Source organism: Leopardus geoffroyi, chromosome B2 (genome assembly GCF_018350155.1).
Source record: "Leopardus geoffroyi isolate Oge1 chromosome B2, O.geoffroyi_Oge1_pat1.0, whole genome shotgun sequence".
Taxonomy (NCBI): Eukaryota; Metazoa; Chordata; class Mammalia; order Carnivora; family Felidae; genus Leopardus; species Leopardus geoffroyi.
The window spans coordinates 30,674,781-30,693,107 of NC_059332.1; the positions used below are offsets into that span (position 1 = coordinate 30,674,781).

Below are 18,327 nucleotides of genomic sequence, written 5' to 3' on the forward strand. Positions count from 1 at the left end.
CTTTCCTTAGACGGTTGGAGGTGGTTCGCGAGCTGGGCGTGCCGTCGCGTCGTTGGGGCTGACCTCGGTTCTGCTCGGTGGGCGTTTGGCGGGCTGTGGGCGCCATGTTCCTCGCCGGCGATGTGCGGCCAAGGGGACGCGCCATGTTTTGGAGAAACTAGGATTTACTGTTTCTTAGGACTTTCGTCAAAAAGGGGACCTCAGAGTTTGGGAATTAGGAGCAAATGGACTCAGATTGGACCGAAACACAAGAATCTGACCCTGGGGTTTTGAAGGGGGTGTTGAAGGGCTTCCGCAAGCCCCGGGTCCGCGGGCAGGCGGGACGGTGTTCGCTGCCTAAGCCCTCCAGCCCACCCGCTGCCCTCGGGCCAGGGCCTTGGCTCCCTGGCGCTGCAACTTTCCCAGCCAGGCCGGTTGCTGCCGGTGTGCCTGCCTGCGGTGTCCATAGCCTTTCTGGGATTCGTAGTTTCTACCCAGGTCCCAAGGACCATTTCGGTTAAGAGTTCTAATAAACACCTGTTTAGAGAGCTCTTGGTTTGTGTCAGCCACTTTACTAAGGGTTTTGCGTACTGTCCTTAAAAGCCTTTCAACACCTAGGATAGTTACTACTTACAATTTAAGATGAATATACCTAGGCGAAAGTAAGTGGCAGAACTGACAAATCCAGACCTACCAGACCCCGGGTAGAGCACTTCTACCAATAAGTTGTTGTATTTTACATGTATTTGTTTTTTATGATAAAAAGTAACAAACATTACCTGTAAGTAGTAATAATGAGCCCTCATATACCCATCACCCAAATTTTGTTCTTTTAATTAAATCGCAAGCGCATAGCAACCTCACCTCTCAGAACAAATTTTTTGGCAGTCTGTGGGTTATACATAATCTATTAAGGAAGCCATCTTTCATTGCATTAACTCCTCCACCCACTTGGCTCTCCTTACTATTATTTGAGAACTTAAAAACCACCAGAAACTGTAGTAAGTGCTTTTACAAGCATTAGTTATAGCGAATATTTACTTTGGACTTAACTATGTGCAGGCCTTTGTTAAGGACTTTATGTGCATTGTCTCTTTTAATCCTAGCAGATTGATGATTTGGTCATTTTACAAATAAAAAACAGACATAGAGATTCATAAAATTGTCCAAGATCTAACAAATAGTGGAGTTAGGGTTTGCACCCTAACACCAGTACCTATCCTCTAACCGTTAGATTATGTAGCCTCTTGTAGTAATAAATGTTGAGCAAATAGCCTCATGTCCGCGAACTTTCTCAGGGGTGTACATATTGTTTCCCCAATTATAAACTTCAGAGGGAAAGTTTTCCATCCACCAGGCCCCAGCGCCTATTTCATACCTGTTCTAAAACACTTACCAGGTTGTATTGCAATGATTTTTGTTTACATAGCTAGTTTTCTTTTTACTGCTTCAAGGCCAGGGACTATGTCATTCATTTTTATGTCCCTAGGGCTTAGCTGACAAACAGCTGGGACTCAAAACAGTTTGCTAAGTGAATGAATGAATCAGTCCACCTCTCTTCAGTGCTGCACAACACAGCAGAAACCCAGCTCAGATATAAGTTGAAAGGCCATAGGCTTCTACTTAAGAGGGCTCAGCTTTCCTAATTCTTGAGAGACCCTTGGACATGTCAGGGTGTATTCTGGAGTACTGGCATCTAGAAGAGGGGGAGGAAGGCCCAAACACTGTAAGTAATCCAGGCTTGGGTTGGAAAACAAGGTTGAAGTTACTCATTAGCAGGTGAAAGGGTCAAGGGTCAAGGCAAGGGGGCTGGAAGCCGAGTGGACTGAGTAACTAGCAGGGGGAGAGAGCAGTTAAGGCACCAGCCACTTCACGAAGAGCACCAGCTCCCTCCTGCCTGAAGATGTTCTACCAAATATGGGCAGCTCTATTCTACCTCTATGGTATTCTCCTTAACTCCATCTACCAGTGCCCTGAGTTCAGTCAACTGACAACTCAGGGAGTGGATGGGAAAGAGGTATGGACTGCGAATGGGGGGAGCTTATGGTGGGGGCTCTGAAGGATTTGGGTGGGTGGCCTTGAGTGACCGGAAGCCACACTGGGAAAGGGAGAAAGGGCGTGTGTGTTTGTGACAATGAATGCAAGAACAAGTAAAAAAAAAAATAGTAGTATGGCCATCAATGTGGAGACATGGTAGAATTGGGGGCGGGTGGTTACTCAAGGTGATTGAGAGGAGACAAAGGAAGACTCACTTAATGGCTCCCTGTCATAACCCAAACCTTAGTTGGAAAAAACAGCCACCACTCCACTCCTAAGTCTTGCTGTCTTAAGAGTGATGATGAAGAGGTTGAAAGGATCTTGTAGTGGGGACCCACCCTTTTCTGATCCCCTCCCCCCCACCTGGTTCTCTGCAGTTCCCAGAGCCACACCTGGGCCGGTGGTACTTTATCGCAGGGGCAGCTCCCACCAAGGAGGAATTGGCGACTTTTGACCCTGTGGACAACATTGTTTTCAACATGGCTTCAGGCTCTGCCCCCACACAGCTCCAGCTTCGTGCTGCCATCCGCACGTGAGTGGTGAGGAGGCAGAGGCACCAGTAGGTGCAGTCTCTGTTCAAAATATGAGCACCCACCCACAAAGAACTCGGCTCTTTGGGGTATCTGCTATTCTTGGCCCACTGAGTCAACAGTTCTATTAGTTTCCTTCTGAAGAGAGATGGGCCTAACCAACCATACCTTGGTAGCTTGATACTACCAAGGGGATCCAGGCTTCAAAAAGAAGTAAGATAAATAGAGGTTGGTATTGTGTGGTTGGGGTGCCACTCAGCCCTTCCTCCTTGTCACCACTTCTGCAGGAAAAATGGGCTCTGTGTGCCCCGGAAATGGATCTACCACCTGACTGAGGGGAGCACAGATCTCAGAACTGAAGGTTGGTTCTCTCCAGCCCTCATGCTCCCCAAGTCCCCTGGGCTTGCTTGGTTTTGCATCTCTGCCCTGACACTCTCCCCACCTCCCCGCCCCAAACAGGGCGCCCAGACATGAAGACCAAGCTCTTCTCCAGCTCATGCCCAGGTGGAATCATGCTGAAAGAGTCAGGCCAGGGTTATCAGCGCTTCCTCCTCTACAGTGAGTGGAGATGCCAGGCAGGAAGGGTTGGAGGAAACACTTGGAGGGCAGGAGCCTCTCACTCTGGGTCCTATGATATCATCCCAGGAAGGGCTGGGTGCCTCCATGAGGTCCTCACCAGGGTGGCGCTAAGAAACAGGGACTTTGATAGGCCTGCCTGGTTCTGCCTTGCTCTTCCAGATCGCTCACCACACCCTCCTGAGAAGTGTGTGGAGGAATTTCAGTCCCTGACCTCCTGTTTGGACTCCAAAGCCTTCTTACTGACTCCCAGGAATCAAGGTGAGGGGGTAAAGTCCCACAGAAGAGGACTAGGACTCACCAAGTCTTCTGTGCCAGATGAAAGGGACTCAAGTGATGTCACCGGAGGACATGGCCAAAGGCTGACATCATTAGAATGGCGCTGTTGACACCTCCGTTTGTGTCATAGGCTGTGATGGCATCAGAAGGATGTGGCCAAGAGCTATGATGTCACCCAAGGGAGCCAGGATGGGCTCTGGGCTACTCAAAAGAGAGGTTTCAGAGTTTGTGGTGTATAAATGGGGCAGAGGGGCAGAGATGTAGGGGGAAAGGCCTCAGAGACCCCTTCTTAGATGTGGGGAAAAGCAGGAATGCATTCTCCTCTACCCTGTTACCACCAGTGTTGCCTTTCTTCCTGGATTTCCTTCCTTTTCATCCTCTTTTCTCCCTCCTCCCACCAGAGGCCTGTGCGCTTTCCAGTGACTGACCTGTGGCTTCATCTGTGCCCCAGATGGATATGGTGGGAGCTGCAGTTGTGCTGCAGGGAGAAGCTGGAGACTCCCAGCTCCCTTTCAAGAGTAATAAAGATGGTTTTTCAATCCTCATCTCATTTTGGGTTTGTCTCCAGACATCAATCCCACTACCTCCATTTCAGTACTCCCCCTGGGTCTTCTGCCACCTAAACCCCCAGCTGGACGGCGTCAGGAAGGACACTGAGTGGCGGTATGTCTCACTTTGTAGTGATATATTTAGGATTTGGTGTGACACAGTTATTTATTGCTGAGTGTGCAAACCCCTAACCCCTAACCCCAGAGTGGAGACTGCAAGCTCCAATGCTTCCCCATACTGCCTGTCTGAGCTGCCAGTCCCACTGAACTGGCCCTCCTTCCAATACTGCCTGCACCATTCCCACTTCCCCTGGCTCCTGGGAACACCCAGACCCTCCCTGCAGGCTCCCTGTCACCTGGGGTCCCTATCTACACCCCCTAATCCACCCACAGAACAGTCCCATTCTCCTCTAGATGGCTCAGATCCCAAGATCTAAGGGGATCCTTTGGGGCTCCAACCACCCTCTAACCCTAGTCAGAGGTCTGTCTGTCCTGCCTCTGGTCTCCTCCAGCCCTGGGTAGTTTTGAAAGGTAAAGAGGACCCTTTAGTCTTTATTTGTCACCACCACACTTTTTTTTTTTCTTTTAAAAAGTAGAGGTGGAAAGAAAAAAAACGAAAGTGGGGGAAACGTAAAAGCAAAAAGTAACAACAGCTGGTGAATTCAAGGGCAATATCCCCATTGTCCATAAACAGATACCCTAAACAGCTCTATTCTCCCCTGTGTGTGAAGGGGGGGCCCTATGCCCTCATACCCTGGGGTTTATTCCCCATCCCTGAGGTCCCTGTGCTTACAATCTGGGTCATGACCCCCACTCTCCTCCTAAAGGCCACACTATCTTCACCCTTGCTCCCACCCCACTCAGGGTGGGGGCACTACGGTCACCCCCTATCCCGCAGTCACAGCCCCTTTCCCGGATCTCCCCTCCACTCCTCACCCTCCCTCTCCAACTTCTCACCCTCCAAGTCAGTGGCCTCCTCATCCCCACTGGGCTCCCGGAGGCTGACAGCCAGCACTAGGGCCTGTAGGAGACCAAAGAGGCAGGCAAAGTGCAGGGGGTGAGCAGTAAGTAGGCTCAACACAGCATGGAGCCCATGCAGGGCAGCCAGGAAGCACAGCAGCCCATGCAGCCAGAGGCCCACGGGTCCACGCAGGCCCAACGCGTCCAAAGCTGCCCTCAGAGGCCTTGAGCACAGCCCCAGCAGTGCTGAGGCCAGCAGCTCCAGCAGGTGCAGAGTCAAGTTGGTTGAGATCTGCAGACACTCCTCTGGGCCCCCCAGGTACTGCAAGGGAGCCCCTGCTCCCCCATCTGGATCCCCCCGTAGCCAGCCCAGCAGTTTCTGATGCCGCCCTGGCTTCTCCACTGGGGCTTCAGGCCCGGTGGGGCTCAGTCCCCCTTCAGGGGACACTCCAGATCTCCTGGTGCCACTTGAGTCCACAGGATCCCGTCCAAGTTTGGGAATGGTCTCTCCAGTCTCCAGTCTCCCAGACTCTTGAGTGTTAGAGATAGTCTTGTCCCACTTGAGGGAATCCATTCTTTTGCTTCCCAGTTGCTCATCTTGGGACTCCCTGCTTGGCTGTGGAGCAGCCCCACAGCTCCTCCGTACCCCTGGGTCTTTGGCCTTGGGAGGCTCCACATCTCCCATGGTTTCTGGGGCACTATCCCAGTCACTCCCTGAATTCTCAGAGGAGCTGTCCACTGGTCTGGGTTCTGGGGCAGGCAGGTCAGGTTTCATTGGTTTCCGGCGGCCCCAGGGGCGAGGTAGCCAGCCACCAAGTCGTCGCAGGAACATGGCTGGGATGTGTAATGAGCCCCCAAATTCTGCGGCTGCTTCCTAGCACTGCTTAGATTCTCAGGTTTAGGGGCTGAGTGTCTCCTCAAAAGCCAGGATCTGTTCAAGCTCAGAAAAACTGTTATCTTTTTGGTGATTCCTACTCTGAAATCAGAAGTGGCTCCACACTTTCCTGAATGGTCGTGCAGCTTCAAGTGTGACAAGCAGCTTGTTTCCTTTTCAGTTCTGAGGTAAAGAAGGGAGGCACATCCAAATTCATTCACCACCACCACCCCCCCACCACCCCACCACACAAGATTCAGAACAAGAATCTCAGGATCTGACAAGGCCTGGGTCACCCCCACGGTGACCTCCCTGCGTTTCCGGGTTTCCTTTCCTGCAGGCAGCACCCCAAGTTTCACTCACCAAGGCCACGCCCCAAGGTGCCCCAGAAACTGGGGAGGCGGTGCTCCATCCAAGAAGGAAGGAAGGTGGCCCTGGGTTCTCAGCTGCTCCCAATCTGGAGAGTCCTGAACTGCTGACCTAAGGGAGCTCAAGAATAGGCAGTCTCCTATTGGGGGGTTAGGAGAGAGGTGTTGAGCAAATTCCACTCAGCAGCGTTCTTCCTTTGATTTAGAGACCTATGAATCCTACAAAGCGGCCCGACCGGGACCCGAGCACGCAGCTGAGACGCGGCCTCCGCAAGGTCAGGCCAGAAATATCTTGGGAGATCCTCGTCTCGAGGCCAAGCGCGGGCCTGCCTGGGGATCCAGGCGTCCGGGCGCTGTGCGCTGCGACCCCTCCCGGGCCCGGCGTCGGGGCCGCGGCCTCACCAAGCCTTCTGGAGCCGCAGAGCCCGGAAGCAGCTGCACCGGGGCTGGAGGGACAGACGGGGGCGGAGCCCGAAGCTCGCGGGGCGGACCCTGCGGATCCACCGCCCCCCGCGCCCCCGCGCCTTTAGTACGCGCCACTCCGCAGGGCGCGAGTGGAGATCAGGCAGGGCCAGGGCCTGAGTGTAAACCTAGCCCCCCATTTTCGTCGCCCACAGGTGCTCCCCTAAACTCGCCCGCTTCCTTTAGTCCCCTGCCCTTTGGTTCTTCCCTGCAACACCCCCCACCACCACCACTCCTTCTCATGTCCAGGACTTCATGGAAGGGTTTTCCGAAAAAGAAAGGTGCTTTTCTGGGACTCGTGTAGCTCTTCCCTGCCGTTCTACGCAGATTTTACTTCCTGGATCTGACAACAGTGAGCTCTCCATGTGCCTGGCACCTGGCATGAGCAGCGGGAAGAAGGGGGAAGAGGGAGGGAAAGACAAGTGCAAACAAACAGAATGTGCTGCTTGCCCTCAGTTTTCAGATAGTAAAATGAAGAACCTTGACTTAAAGGTTACATTTGGGAGGCCAGAGTTCTGGCTCTAGGTTGGCTAACATAGTAGAGGATGTATATTCCTAGGCCCTCCCACCCATTGGCCTCTTCCTGCAAGATCCTACCTACTCTCATGACCTCTGTCAGCCTTCCCAGGTTTCCCCTAACACCATGCATTTTATACTGATCACATAGCCACCTCCTCCTCTATGAGCACTTAGAAGGTTGGGAATTTTTTTTATTACTCTTCTTAGCACGTAGTATGCGAACTTGTTTAAAATCAGTGATTGAATAAAGACAATGATTGAATTGGCTAGAGTAGTCAGGAGATCCTTCCTGGGGTAGGTGAGACTTGCATAGAACTTGGGCCATTCCTGGTTCAGGGGATTCAAAGAATAGGTGGGGCATTCCAGGCAGGAGCTAGGACGTGGAAGTGAACCAGACTGGCAAGGAGGTGATCGTATTATGCCACCTGGCTGAGGTGGGATTTGCGTGTGGCCCCTAGACTTGTTTGGTTTTCCCACAATAGCTTCCAGAAAAGTGAATAAAACACAAAAGAGGGAAAAGATCGATTTATTTTTCAATGCTCAGCCCCTCTCTCCCAAAGGCAGAGCCCCCTAAACAAAACCTGAGGATCTAGAAACTGGGCAGACCCCAGGAAGTAAAAGCCAAAGTGCGTACGTCCAAGTTCAGACTTCGCAATAGACCATGATCAGACCTTACCAAGGTCACAACTCAAGGTTCATGTATGTCCTTAGGTCCCGCTCCCAGGCCCTGTCCTTCTCCTTCTGCTTTCTTTCCTCCCTGCGGCTCAGTGTGGTCACCCGAGGGGTTCTCTCCCTCCCAGCCACAGCCCGAGTATCCCGAGCCAGGAAGTGTGTGACTCGGGGTTGGGGCACTGATCTGTAGCCTAGTCCTTCTTGGTCCCTCTTGAGGACAGTGGGGATGGGGTTGGTGCGGCCCTCACCCCGCGGTCCCAGCCCCATTCCAGGCTCCCAGCCTCCCCTCAGCAGCAGCTTGAAGCCTGGGCTGGAGGTGGGCACCCCAAGGGGCAGGTTGGGGGACCTGAGATCGCGGGACAGTGACAGCAGGTGAGCAGTGGATGTACAATGGTTAGAGTCTTGGAAGTGGGCATCGCAGGTCTCACAGTACCGGGGGGAGGGTGATTGTGACCTGCAGAGAAAAAAGAGAAAGAGTTGAGGGCAGGGGAAGGGTTGAGGCCTCAGAGGGGGGTGGCAAGGTGGGAAGTCCTTCTAGTCTTTCTGTTAAAAAACAAACTGCCTTCCAATCCACTTAGCAATGAGGGACCCAGAAGGGAACAGCTAGGAGAAGAAATAGCAACCAGGCTTCACAAGCTCTTGGCAAAGCATAATTATTTATAAGGCACTTATTATACGGGAAGCATCGTTCTAGTACTTTACATATATTGGTCCATTAAATCCTAACAACCCTACAACAAAAGTGATCTTATTGCCCCCATTTCTCAGATAAAGAAAATGAGGGACATAAAAATTAGATTAATTGCCCAAGTAAGTAGTCAGAATTTGGACCCAGGGAGATCATGTTCATTACTACTCTACTACACTGTCTTATCAGCCTACACTGGGGGATCGGGGAGAGAACCCTTCAGCTCTGTTCTGGACCCTCTGGTATAAAGGGGCTAGGAAAGACAGAACACACTGAAAGAGGCATGAGCTAAGGCTTCCCCTCACCGGTTCTCTGGACTCCTTGTCTCTCCATGGCTCTCTCTGACCATGCGGGCCACCTCAGGGAAGCCTGCTTCTTCAGCCAGCTGAGCAGCATCCTTGCCACCCAGCTCACAGACCCCTACCCAGGCAGCTCCACGGCCCAGGAGATAGCGCACAGCAGCTCCCTGGCCTGCTCGAGCAGCACACATCAAGGGGGTCCACCAGAAGGCATCCCGAGCATTGATGTTGCCCCCAGCTCCCCCTGCCTCATGGGGATCCAACAGCCTTCTTAGTTCTGCTAGGTCACCCTCTTGGGCTGCCCTCAGTATCCACTGGGTCATTTTGTCCTCCGCCTCAAGGGATCTCCTTTGTCCATGTCCTCCTGAGGTTCCTGCAGCAGCTTCCCTCATTATTCTTCTCTTCTTCCTCTTTCTCTTACTGGCAGATTCAGGCTGAGATCTCTGGGATTCAGGGGCACTGCTTTCGTCGCCAATCAGGGCCTCATAGAACGCCCGGGCTGCAGCCCCATCCAGGGTGGGCTCCAGCTCTTCAGGCTGTGACTGCTGCTGCCCATCTTTCCAGAGGTCACTGGCACTGGTGGCCGGGGTGAAGGTGATGAGGGAGGGCCTGGACATGGCTCTTGGGTAAACTGGGAGGATGAGACTAGACAAAGGGAGGCTGAGACAAGCAAGCCAATCGCTTCGTGGCTCTGCATTGACCAGAGCCACCTCCGGAGACCTGCTGGGATGAGGAAAAATACCCTTAAAGTCAAAAAACCCTCTCACTCCCTAAGTGAGCCCACAACCTAGGACTCTGCAGGGCCTAAGGACCATAGGTCATGTGGAAAAACAGAACCCTACAATAGCAGCCCTTGCCCCTTACTAAAGGTTAATTTAACAAAGACTCAGTGAGAGTTGCCACCAACCCCATCCTCAACAACAATAAATAAAAACAGCTTCTATCTAAAACTATTTGACCAGTTAAGACATACCATTAAGGAAACAATCAGCCTGGCCCTTTAAATCTTCCTTGATCCTACGGTCAGGGTATTCTTCCCAAACAAGAACAGACTTTAACACTTCTACGGAAGCAAGAAGCTAATTTAAGGGAGAAGCTCCAGTCTTGGTAGTCTCCGTACGGCAAACAGCACTACTTTAAGCAAAGGAGCTGAGGATCAAATAGCCACACGACCCCTAACACGCATGCGGGACTGGAAAAAAACAACAAAACAACACAAAACATTACTTGAGGACACAGGCCTGTGCTAAGCGCCAGGTTCAGCTTCCCCACCCTGGGATCTTTTCCAGAGCATCCGCTCAAAATGCCACGTGCTTAAGTAGCGCGAGGCCAGTCTGTCGGTTGGGGTCCTACTTTTACATAACGCCCCCACAATGCCTCTTGCCTCCCTGAACGTGGCCCCCTTTCCGAGCTCATTTTTTGGAACTGGGAAACCACTCTCTGAGTTAAGAAAGGCTCTGAGTTGGCGGAAGGAAACCTGTGGAATGCACAGAAGCTGTGAAATGAAATAACATCACCCTGCCCCTCACCATTATTCTGACCAGGGTTCGAAGGTCATACTTAGTGCCCGCAGCATAAGGCCCCCTTCAAGCCCTAAGAGGAAATGGAGAAGTGCAAGGGGACGAGCAACAGAATGGCTGGCGCCACCTCAGGTTAGAGCACGGGGCCGTCCCGGTTCTCACATCGCTCACCTCAGCCGAGCCCACCCTACCGAAGTCCCTCAGCAGGGAGCCCGGCCTCACCTCCCGCCCGAGGAGACCAGACGCCGGGGTGAAACACAAAGTTCCCCTCCCCCCCCCCCCCCCTCACCGCGAAGCCTCCAGTGGCGGGCCTAACTCGGGCGAGGGGCTCGATAGGCAATAAGGACCGGCCGGTTAGCCGGGGATGAGGTCAGTCCCCTGAGTAGGAGGGGAGCGCCTGGGACACAACCTCGCTGCGTGAGGGTAGCTGCAGGAAACCAACCAGCCAGCCAGCCTCGTTCACTTCCCCGCCCCCTCACGGCCCCTCAGTCGCGGGATCCTACGACTATATTTCCCAGGCTCCCCGGCCCAGAACGAGTACTGGACTTCCGCTTCCGGTGGCACCCCGCTGCGCTCGCCCCCGAGCGTCTGGCTCAGGGGCCTCGCGACACAAGGGTCGTGCGTGGGTCATTCTGGGATTCGTAGTTCACCTCTCCCTCGCTTCGCCAGTTTCTTTTTACCGGAGACTCCATCTCCCGGCGTTCGCTGCGGCGCCCGACCCTTGGCGCTTGCGCGTTGCCCTCTCCCCACCCTCCCCGATTTCCACTCCCCCCACCCCACTTCGCCTGCCGCGGTTGGGTCCGCGGCCTGCGTTGTAGCCGTCGCGGTTTCTTGGAAGCGGCAACTCCCCTCCCCCACCCTGGTCCCGGTCCCCGTCCAGCCGGTGAGTCTGAGGTAGTCGCCGCGCCTAGCCCCCTGCCCTTAGGCGCGGCACATGGGGTCTCCGCGCCTTGATGTGGGGGTGGGGAAGGAAGTGACCCGGTCCGGAACCGGGGGAGAGAGGGATGGCCTGAGGGGCGGAGGTGGCATGTGGGGACTCCTGTGAAAGGGACTTCACGGCCACCCCCAGGCCATGAGAGAAAAAGGGTCCCAGCTCTTGCACGGAAAGGATAAACTTCGGGACCCTTGGGAAAGGCGCCAGGGACATGCAGAGACCGTCGAGGTAGGGAGCTCGAGCCTGGGGCTCTGCTGGAGTTGACAGGAAGGGAGAGTGGGCTGGTCTTCTGGAGCGATAGGGATGTGGGTAGGACTGGTGGGTCAAGACCTGTCGGTTTCTTGAAAGCGGTGGGACTCCAAAGAATCTCTGATCTCAGAGAAAAGGGGCTGAGATGTGAATAAGAGGGGCCGGAGAGAGGTGCTCTAGAGTCTGGGATCCTTTAAGAAAAGGTTGCCCCAAATTCTTCCATGGTTAGAGATCTAAGTGTGGGAGGAGGGAGGATACCAGAGGCAAGGTGGGAGAGCTTGGACTTAACTTACACTCTCTTTTTTCCCAGCTGACGTGAAGATGAGCAGCTCAGAGGAGGTGTCCTGGATTTCCTGGTTCTGTGGGCTCCGTGGCAATGAATTCTTCTGTGAAGTGAGTTCTCAGTCTCCCAGCTATCTCTACACAAAGTTTGGCTTATATTTTCCCACATATTTAGCTTCCACACGCTTCTCTTACAGGCTTCCATAGAAACTTTTCCTGTCAAGGAAGAGTCCCATCAGTAACTCCCCTCACTAATTTGTGAAGTGGCAAGACTCCCCAGGTCCCAAACCTGCTACCCTCTGTAACATGGGACAAGTCAACCCTTTTATTGTTATTAAAGTTATTATTAGACTGGTACTGGGAGTGCTTCCCATTGGAGTGTATTAGAATTAAAATGTCACATGTGAAAATGCTTTGTAATGTGGAAAGTTGTCTACTAATAATATAAAGGATTGTAACTATCCACAGGACTGAAGCTGTTGAGTCTCCACTTTCCTTAGAGACCTAGCTGCTCTTAAGGAGAGGACAAAACTGGTTCCTAGGGATGAGGGCAGGAGTAGGAACAGGGCTTTTGAAAGGAATGTCTCTTTAAGTAGGAGATTGTTGTAGCTGCTTATCTGTAGAAAAGAAAAGCCAAAGCTTTTATGGGAAGGCTATGTATCTGAACTGGGGAGAGAGACTCAAGTACTTCTGCTGAGCTGGGGTTGAGGAATAAGGGGAAACCAAAGCAGTTGTGTTGAGAATAAGGCACCAGTTAGAGCAACGTGCCCAAGTCAAAGCTGAGGATTCTGCTGTGGGTTTCATCTTGACTTCCACATCCTGACAGGTGGATGAAGACTACATCCAGGACAAATTCAACCTCACTGGACTCAATGAGCAGGTGCCCCACTATCGACAAGCTCTAGACATGATCTTGGACCTGGAGCCTGGTGAGGCACCCTCAGTGTTGTTTAGTGTGTATATGTTCGTGGTTTTGTTTTTTGTTTTTTGTTTTTTTCATGTTCCTGTTTATCTGCTTCTTGGATTTCCATATTTCCTTTTGGTTCTCTGTCTTTATCCAAAGTTCCCTACTTCATTTTGGTCTCCCATCTGACTCTTGCCCAGTTTTGTGACTTACACCTCCTGTTCCCACACTCTGGTCCTGTAACTTGGCTCTGTCTCCTAATGCTAGTTTCTCCTTGGGTCACCTTTCCTGCTTTTTTTTTTTTTTTTTTTTTTTTTTTTTTTTTTGCCTTTCACCTTTCAGTTTCATCTTCTGCGTTGACATCTTTGCATTTATGTGTTGAGGAGGGGTTGGGAGGGAGAGAGAGCAGAGGCTGAAGAGATGTGGAAAGAAGGCAGAGCTGCCTTGGGTTGGTGGAAGGGTCAGAGGCCCAGGTTTCTGGGTCAAATGCTCAGGTGATGGGTGACTTAAAGATGGGTGCGGGGCACACTGAGTAGCTGGCAATCCCTGGCAGTGGGTGGGGCATCTAAGAAAGCTGTAAGACAAGTGGTTGCAATTGGCTGGGGCTATGTTTCAGATGAAGAGCTGGAAGACAACCCCAACCAGAGCGACCTGATTGAGCAGGCAGCCGAGATGCTTTATGGATTGATCCACGCCCGCTATATTCTCACCAACCGTGGCATCGCCCAGATGGTGAGGCCTCTCTGCTCCCACTTGACTCCTCTGAGGCAATAAGGGAAACAGAGGTTCCTGCAGCACGGGAGTCAAACGTTTCAAGCTTGTCAAGGAATGTAGCCGAGAAGAGGGGAAGAACCCCACAACCTGGCCCTGGGAATTAAATCCTAATTGGGGTTTGTGCTGACTGAGGTGTTTTTGGGGAGGGAGACATGACCTTGGACAGGGAGTTGTTGCAGTCTGCCTTTTCCTTAGGGAACAAACAGCGAATGGCTCTGATGGTCTGTACCCTGCCTCACTGGAGGAAAGGAAGCAGAGGAGTATGAGGGCCTGTCTGGGCCTGCTTAGAAGGGGTCTCTGGACAGAGGCAGGAGTTGGGGACAGTGACGTGGCTTGGGCTGAGGAGGGGATTGCCTCTTCTCTTTGTACCTACCTACCAACCCCTTTCATTTTATTCACCTCAGTTGGAAAAGTACCAGCAAGGAGACTTTGGCTACTGTCCCCGTGTGTACTGTGAGAATCAGCCAATGCTTCCCATCGGTGAGTGTTAGAGAAGGGGAAGGAGGCCACATCAAAAGGCAGGTCCTCTGGGAAGGAGTTGGGGTTCAGCAAGTCGGGGCCTCTGTGTGGGAGGGAGGTTGGGCAGGGTTGGGGACGCCCGGCCTGCTGAGTCTGGCTGTCTCCCAGGCCTTTCGGACATCCCAGGTGAGGCCATGGTGAAGCTCTACTGCCCCAAGTGCATGGACGTGTACACACCCAAGTCATCGAGGCACCATCACACGGACGGCGCCTACTTCGGCACCGGTTTCCCTCACATGCTCTTCATGGTGCACCCTGAGTACCGGCCCAAACGGCCCGCCAACCAGTTTGTGCCCAGGTGGGGAGCAGGGCTAGAGTCACCATGGGTCGAAGGAAAGGTTCGGGATTCCCCAGAGAGGAGGGAGAACAGGGCATGGTCCTTTCTTGAGGTTTGCTTCTCCCACAGCGAGTGACCTTGGGGAAGGTATTTGATTGCCTGTGCCTCAGTTCCCTTATCCATGAAACGGGGGTGATGACAGTACCTGCCTGATGGAGTGTATTTAAATATACCTGACAGAGTATATTTAAATAGTGAGTTGCTTTGAATAACATTTGGCACTGGAAGTACCATTTAAACGATAACTTTTTGCCATCATCTCGGGCGCTCAGCCTTTTGCCAGGAGAAAGTGTGGTTTATCTTCCTGGAACATCATGTGTACTGGGAAGAACAGTTTGGTGTTCTGTTGAAACAAGTGCACACAGAAGCAAGCAGTCACATTCCTATATGTGTGTGTGTATGTTTACGTATATCCTAGAGTAAGAGTTTTAATGGCTATTTAAGGTATATTTCCCAGTATTCTGGAGGGAAGATGTTTGGGAACCACTGTCCTTAAGCACTTAGCAGACCCATGGAGAAGCTGGGGTGGGGAGGGAGAAATGCAGGCCACTGGCAGGGCCAGAGTGGGGCTCACCCTACTGCCTCTGATCTGTGCCCTGGCCCAGGCTCTACGGTTTCAAGATCCATCCAATGGCCTACCAGCTGCAGCTCCAAGCCGCCAGCAACTTCAAGAGCCCAGTCAAGACGATTCGCTGATTCCCCACCCAACCTGTCCCTCTGCCTTTAACACCTCTATTCCTTTGCTGCCACCCTTTCAGGAACCCTCTATGGTTTTTAGTTTAAATTAAAGGAGTCATTATTGTGGTGGGAATATGAAATAAAGTGGAAGAAAAGGCCATGAGCTGGTCTGCTGGTGCTTGGGGATGGGGGATGGGAGGGTAGTGCTGTGCTTGATCCCAGGGGCCCTCATGGCCCAGCCCACCCTCAAGTTGAAAACCAGCACAGATTTGTGCCCAGTGGATTTGGGTGTTTTTAGCAGTAGAGCAGAACTAGTAGTGGATGAGGAGATGTGCAACGTCACATGGAAAAGACCTAGGGGAAAATCCACTTTCAAAGACTGGAGACATAATTTGTTCTTTTTTGGCCACCTATGGCTGTACATTTATACTGTAAGGAGTATAATCAACAACAAAATATTTCGGTTTTGATTTTACAGGGAAAGTGGTCCTGAAATAAATAGAACGGTAAGGGGTGGAAAGAGGGACAAGGTCCAGAGTTGCTGCTGGGTGGTGTCTGTGCGCCCCCTGCTGGGGGAGCTGACACGCTCATCTCAAGGACAGGGACCCTGGGCGCCTGGCCCAAGTGTTTCCCAGCACGGTAGGGACTTGCTGTATGTGTGGGGAGGACAGCAGGTGGTACCAGAGACAGACACTGGTCCATGGACCCTTGAGGTGTGGGAATAGATTTTTTCAGGGCATGAGAGAGACAGACAACTGGATAAAGGCCCAGGTGTTGTTCTTGTGTAGGCCACTGTTCCCACGTCCAGGAACCTGACCTTGTGGGTGAGGACATGCCGTCCCTCCAGCCAAGTTAATAACTGCCTCCCCCAGCCAAGGGATATAGCTCTACGTCTACAGCAACTCCTGCTCAAACTATCAAAATCACCCTGCAAGGAACATGGTCACAGGAAGGTGGGATTTCAGGATACCCCTCAGGGACTGCCCTTCTCAGAATTCCATCATGAAGTTCCATGTACTTGTAGGTGTGCTGGTCATGGTGGGCTTCGCAGTGGGAAAGGGTAAGTGGGGCCCAGGGGCAAGGAGGGAGGGGTGACTGAGTCCAGGAAGGGCGGGGGTGCTGTAGCCCTCGGTTCACAGGCTCCCTGCAAGGCAGAGAACTTGGAATGAGCCAACATTCCCATCCTTCCTGTTTTCTGCTTCCCCAGCTCCTGTTTCTGAAGTCCAGACCTGTCACCTCTGCCTCTTAGAAGACCCTTCTACAGGGTGCATTTCAGGCTCAGAGAAGTGCACCATCAGCAGCTCGTCGCCATGCATGGTGATAACCATCTATTATGGTGAGTCAAGTCCCAGGAGGGAGCTGCTGGTGGGATAGCCTGTGGCTTGGTCTCCTCTCCTCTCATAGATGAGGGCTGCTTAGGGCCTGGGGTGCAAGAAGAAGACAGGAGGATCCTGAAAAGAGGAGTCTGGGGTTCTCGGGGGTCAGCTAAGCCAATTTTTCTGGCCCATTCTGAAGGAGTCTGGGCTAGAAGTCAGGTCTGGGTGAGGGATGGGGAGAGTCTAGGGTGAGGATACCAGGTTTGGGGACCATGGGAGGCAGCAGGGGTATTAGCTGTTCCCTCTTCTCCAGATACCAAGATACGTTTCTTCATCCGAGGCTGTGGACAGTACAATTCTTACCGCTGCCAGGAAAAACGCAATACCTACTTCTCGGAGTACTGGTACCAGGCCCAGTGCTGCCAGTACGATTACTGCAACTCCTGGTCCAGCCCCCAGCTCCAGAGCTCCCTGCCTGATCCCCCTGCTGGGGCCTTGGCCCTGCCCCTGTCGGAGTTCCAAATCCAGTGGTTCTACAAGACTCTGAACCTCTCACTGCCCCTACCCACCTTCTGTGCTGGGAAGGAGCCTGAAGGCCTCGACCCCCTGGCCACCCTGCTCCTGAACCTGAGCTTGTCCATCGCTGACCTGCGCCACATATACTTGTCTCTCAACGGCTCAGGACTTTTGGTTCTTCCCTGGGCTGGGCCCTGATGCCTTATCCTTCTTGGATTTTACTCTTCCAGCATCTCTCTCCTAACACCCCAGCACCTAGTGCTGCCCTCCTAGAACACCCACATTCTCTGGTCTGTGATTTTTCAGGCCTCCCTTCCTCTGTGCTTCCAGCATCTGTATGGCTTAGGTTTCATTTCCTTCCCAGAAACCGCTGTGGCACTGCACCAGTACTCTTCTTTCTCCTAGAAAATACCAAGTTCACTTTCTGCCCAGGTTGACCTAGGGAAGGCACAGTGGTTTCCTCATGCCTTTCCCATCTTCCGAGTCCATCAGCCCCCTCATCTTTCCAATCCCCTGTCAGTCCGGCCATCTGCTATCTCCATTCAGGTCTGGTTGTAGATTGCAGCCCATGCCTATCTTAAGACCCAGACTGAAGTTGTAGCAAGAAGAATGAAGCGTAGACATCTGTGCAGATTTCCTGACCAGGCACTCTGGTGTCCCTACTTCACTGCCTCCACCTCTACTCCTGCCCTGGTTTCCTGCTTCTCTCCTTTTGCCAGTGTCTCTGGCCTCCTCAGCCCCACTTCACATCACTGAGTCCTGACACCCACTTCCGTAGGTTCTAGGGGAGAGGAGAGGCGAGGGTCTGCCCTGCTCTGCACTGTATCTCCCGCTTACTCTCCAGAACCTCCACAATAAATGGACTGGGCTAAGTCTGTGTCACACTGTTGATGGGGTCAGGCTCAGATATGGACAAGTGTAGACCTGTTAAAGTTAATTGGGCATGGGGAGCAAACAGTTTACAGCCTGGCCCACTCCACTTGGCCTTTGTGGCTTTCTCATGGCCTGCCCCCAAAGGGCTTGTATCCATCCACCTTCTGATTAGCTAGGACTTCTCCCAGCCTTTAACTTACTCCACAGGGGCACCTGTGTGGCTCAGTCAGTAGAGCGTGTGACTCAATCTTGGGGTTATAAGTTTGGACTCCACATTGGGTGTAGAGATTACTTAAAATCTTTAACAAAACAAAACCAAAAAACTTTGCCCTACAAAACCTAGAGAATTAAACGCTGGTTACATTGGCTTTTCCATCTAACAGAGGAGGAAAAACTCTCCTTTAAACCAGAAGAACTCAGGAGCAAACCAAAGGGTCCAGGCCTGTATCTGAGAGTCCCCTGGTGCTGAGGAACCTGGGTTCTTGCCTGTGTTTTCAGGATCCTGGCACCCAGGACCACCTCTTTAGGGAGCTAGGTTTGGGGGTTGGGGATGTTCACAAATTATACAGGTGAGGCTGCAGTTTAGGTCTTTGATTTTAATGTTTTATTTTTGGAAAACTACAAGCCTACAGAA

At 52.4% G+C, this 18,327-nt stretch overlaps 5 protein-coding genes across 15 annotated transcripts; 3 read left to right on the top strand and 2 right to left on the bottom strand.

Annotated features, from left to right (window-relative positions):
* Positions 1-1,603: 1,603 nt before the first annotated feature.
* Positions 1,604-3,946, top strand: APOM (apolipoprotein M). 2 transcript variants are annotated; one of them, XM_045497706.1, is made up of 6 exons: positions 1,670-1,996; positions 2,394-2,548; positions 2,834-2,907; positions 3,006-3,104; positions 3,285-3,383; positions 3,803-3,946. In XM_045497706.1, the coding sequence occupies exons 1-6, from the start codon at positions 1,883-1,885 to the stop codon at positions 3,826-3,828; spliced, it is 567 nt and encodes a 188-aa protein (XP_045353662.1). In that variant the 5' UTR covers positions 1,670-1,882; the 3' UTR covers positions 3,829-3,946. The 2 variants fall into 2 exon arrangements, with proteins under 2 accessions (XP_045353663.1, XP_045353662.1); XM_045497707.1 differs by lacking the exon at positions 3,006-3,104 and having other exon boundaries at positions 1,604-1,996.
* A 125-nt stretch (positions 3,947-4,071) lies between these two features.
* Positions 4,072-5,741, bottom strand: CB2H6orf47 (chromosome B2 C6orf47 homolog). Its single transcript, XM_045497701.1, has one exon. The coding sequence runs from the start codon at positions 5,739-5,741 to the stop codon at positions 4,848-4,850; it is 894 nt and encodes a 297-aa protein (XP_045353657.1). The 3' UTR covers positions 4,072-4,847.
* A 1,901-nt stretch (positions 5,742-7,642) lies between these two features.
* Positions 7,643-10,848, bottom strand: GPANK1 (G-patch domain and ankyrin repeats 1). Of its 9 annotated transcripts, none has more exons than XM_045497692.1 (4): positions 10,601-10,848; positions 9,765-9,983; positions 8,798-9,514; positions 7,643-8,258 (listed from the first exon to the last, which is right to left on the bottom strand). In XM_045497692.1, the coding sequence occupies exons 3-4, from the start codon at positions 9,406-9,408 to the stop codon at positions 7,814-7,816; spliced, it is 1,056 nt and encodes a 351-aa protein (XP_045353648.1). In that variant the 5' UTR covers positions 9,409-9,514; positions 9,765-9,983; positions 10,601-10,848; the 3' UTR covers positions 7,643-7,813. The 9 variants fall into 9 exon arrangements, with proteins under 9 accessions (XP_045353648.1, XP_045353649.1, XP_045353651.1 ...); XM_045497693.1 differs by having other exon boundaries at positions 10,721-10,841; XM_045497695.1 differs by having other exon boundaries at positions 8,798-9,511; positions 10,601-10,841.
* A 10-nt stretch (positions 10,849-10,858) lies between these two features.
* Positions 10,859-15,148, top strand: CSNK2B (casein kinase 2 beta). 2 transcript variants are annotated; one of them, XM_045497704.1, is made up of 7 exons: positions 10,859-11,194; positions 11,805-11,887; positions 12,603-12,705; positions 13,297-13,412; positions 13,859-13,934; positions 14,082-14,271; positions 14,916-15,148. In XM_045497704.1, exons 2-7 carry the CDS (start codon positions 11,816-11,818, stop codon positions 15,004-15,006), a joined length of 648 nt encoding a protein of 215 aa, XP_045353660.1. In that variant the 5' UTR covers positions 10,859-11,194; positions 11,805-11,815; the 3' UTR covers positions 15,007-15,148. The 2 variants fall into 2 exon arrangements, with proteins under 2 accessions (XP_045353660.1, XP_045353661.1); XM_045497705.1 differs by lacking the exon at positions 10,859-11,194 and adding an exon at positions 11,280-11,473.
* A 112-nt stretch (positions 15,149-15,260) lies between these two features.
* Positions 15,261-17,692, top strand: LY6G5B (lymphocyte antigen 6 family member G5B). Its single transcript, XM_045497703.1, has 3 exons — positions 15,261-16,048; positions 16,196-16,324; positions 16,618-17,692. The coding sequence occupies exons 1-3, from the start codon at positions 15,928-15,930 to the stop codon at positions 17,016-17,018; spliced, it is 651 nt and encodes a 216-aa protein (XP_045353659.1). The 5' UTR covers positions 15,261-15,927; the 3' UTR covers positions 17,019-17,692.
* The last annotated feature ends 635 nt before the right edge of the window (positions 17,693-18,327 follow it).

What these genes read in the sequence shown, in the direction of transcription:
- APOM (XM_045497706.1), top strand. Translation starts at nt 1,883, where the DNA reads ATGTTCTACCAAATATGGGCAGCTCTATTCTACCTCTATGGTATTCTC. An exon ending in AGGGAGTGGATGGGAAAGAG is followed by an intron (nt 1,997 to 2,393) that starts GTATGGACTGCG and finishes GGTTCTCTGCAG; the next exon opens with TTCCCAGAGCCACACCTGGG. An exon ending in ACTGACTCCCAGGAATCAAG is followed by an intron (nt 3,384 to 3,802) that starts GTGAGGGGGTAA and finishes TCCTCCCACCAG; the next exon opens with AGGCCTGTGCGCTTTCCAGT.
- CB2H6orf47 (XM_045497701.1), bottom strand. Translation starts at nt 5,741, where the DNA reads ATGTTCCTGCGACGACTTGGTGGCTGGCTACCTCGCCCCTGGGGCCGC.
- GPANK1 (XM_045497692.1), bottom strand. Translation starts at nt 9,408, where the DNA reads ATGTCCAGGCCCTCCCTCATCACCTTCACCCCGGCCACCAGTGCCAGT. An exon ending in ACAAGGAGTCCAGAGAACCG is followed by an intron (nt 8,259 to 8,797) that starts GTGAGGGGAAGC and finishes TTTTCTCTGCAG; the next exon opens with GTCACAATCACCCTCCCCCC.
- CSNK2B (XM_045497704.1), top strand. Translation starts at nt 11,816, where the DNA reads ATGAGCAGCTCAGAGGAGGTGTCCTGGATTTCCTGGTTCTGTGGGCTC. An exon ending in TCAGCCAATGCTTCCCATCG is followed by an intron (nt 13,935 to 14,081) that starts GTGAGTGTTAGA and finishes GCTGTCTCCCAG; the next exon opens with GCCTTTCGGACATCCCAGGT. An exon ending in GCCAACCAGTTTGTGCCCAG is followed by an intron (nt 14,272 to 14,915) that starts GTGGGGAGCAGG and finishes GCCCTGGCCCAG; the next exon opens with GCTCTACGGTTTCAAGATCC.
- LY6G5B (XM_045497703.1), top strand. Translation starts at nt 15,928, where the DNA reads ATGGTCACAGGAAGGTGGGATTTCAGGATACCCCTCAGGGACTGCCCT. An exon ending in GGGCTTCGCAGTGGGAAAGG is followed by an intron (nt 16,049 to 16,195) that starts GTAAGTGGGGCC and finishes CTGCTTCCCCAG; the next exon opens with CTCCTGTTTCTGAAGTCCAG. An exon ending in GGTGATAACCATCTATTATG is followed by an intron (nt 16,325 to 16,617) that starts GTGAGTCAAGTC and finishes CCTCTTCTCCAG; the next exon opens with ATACCAAGATACGTTTCTTC.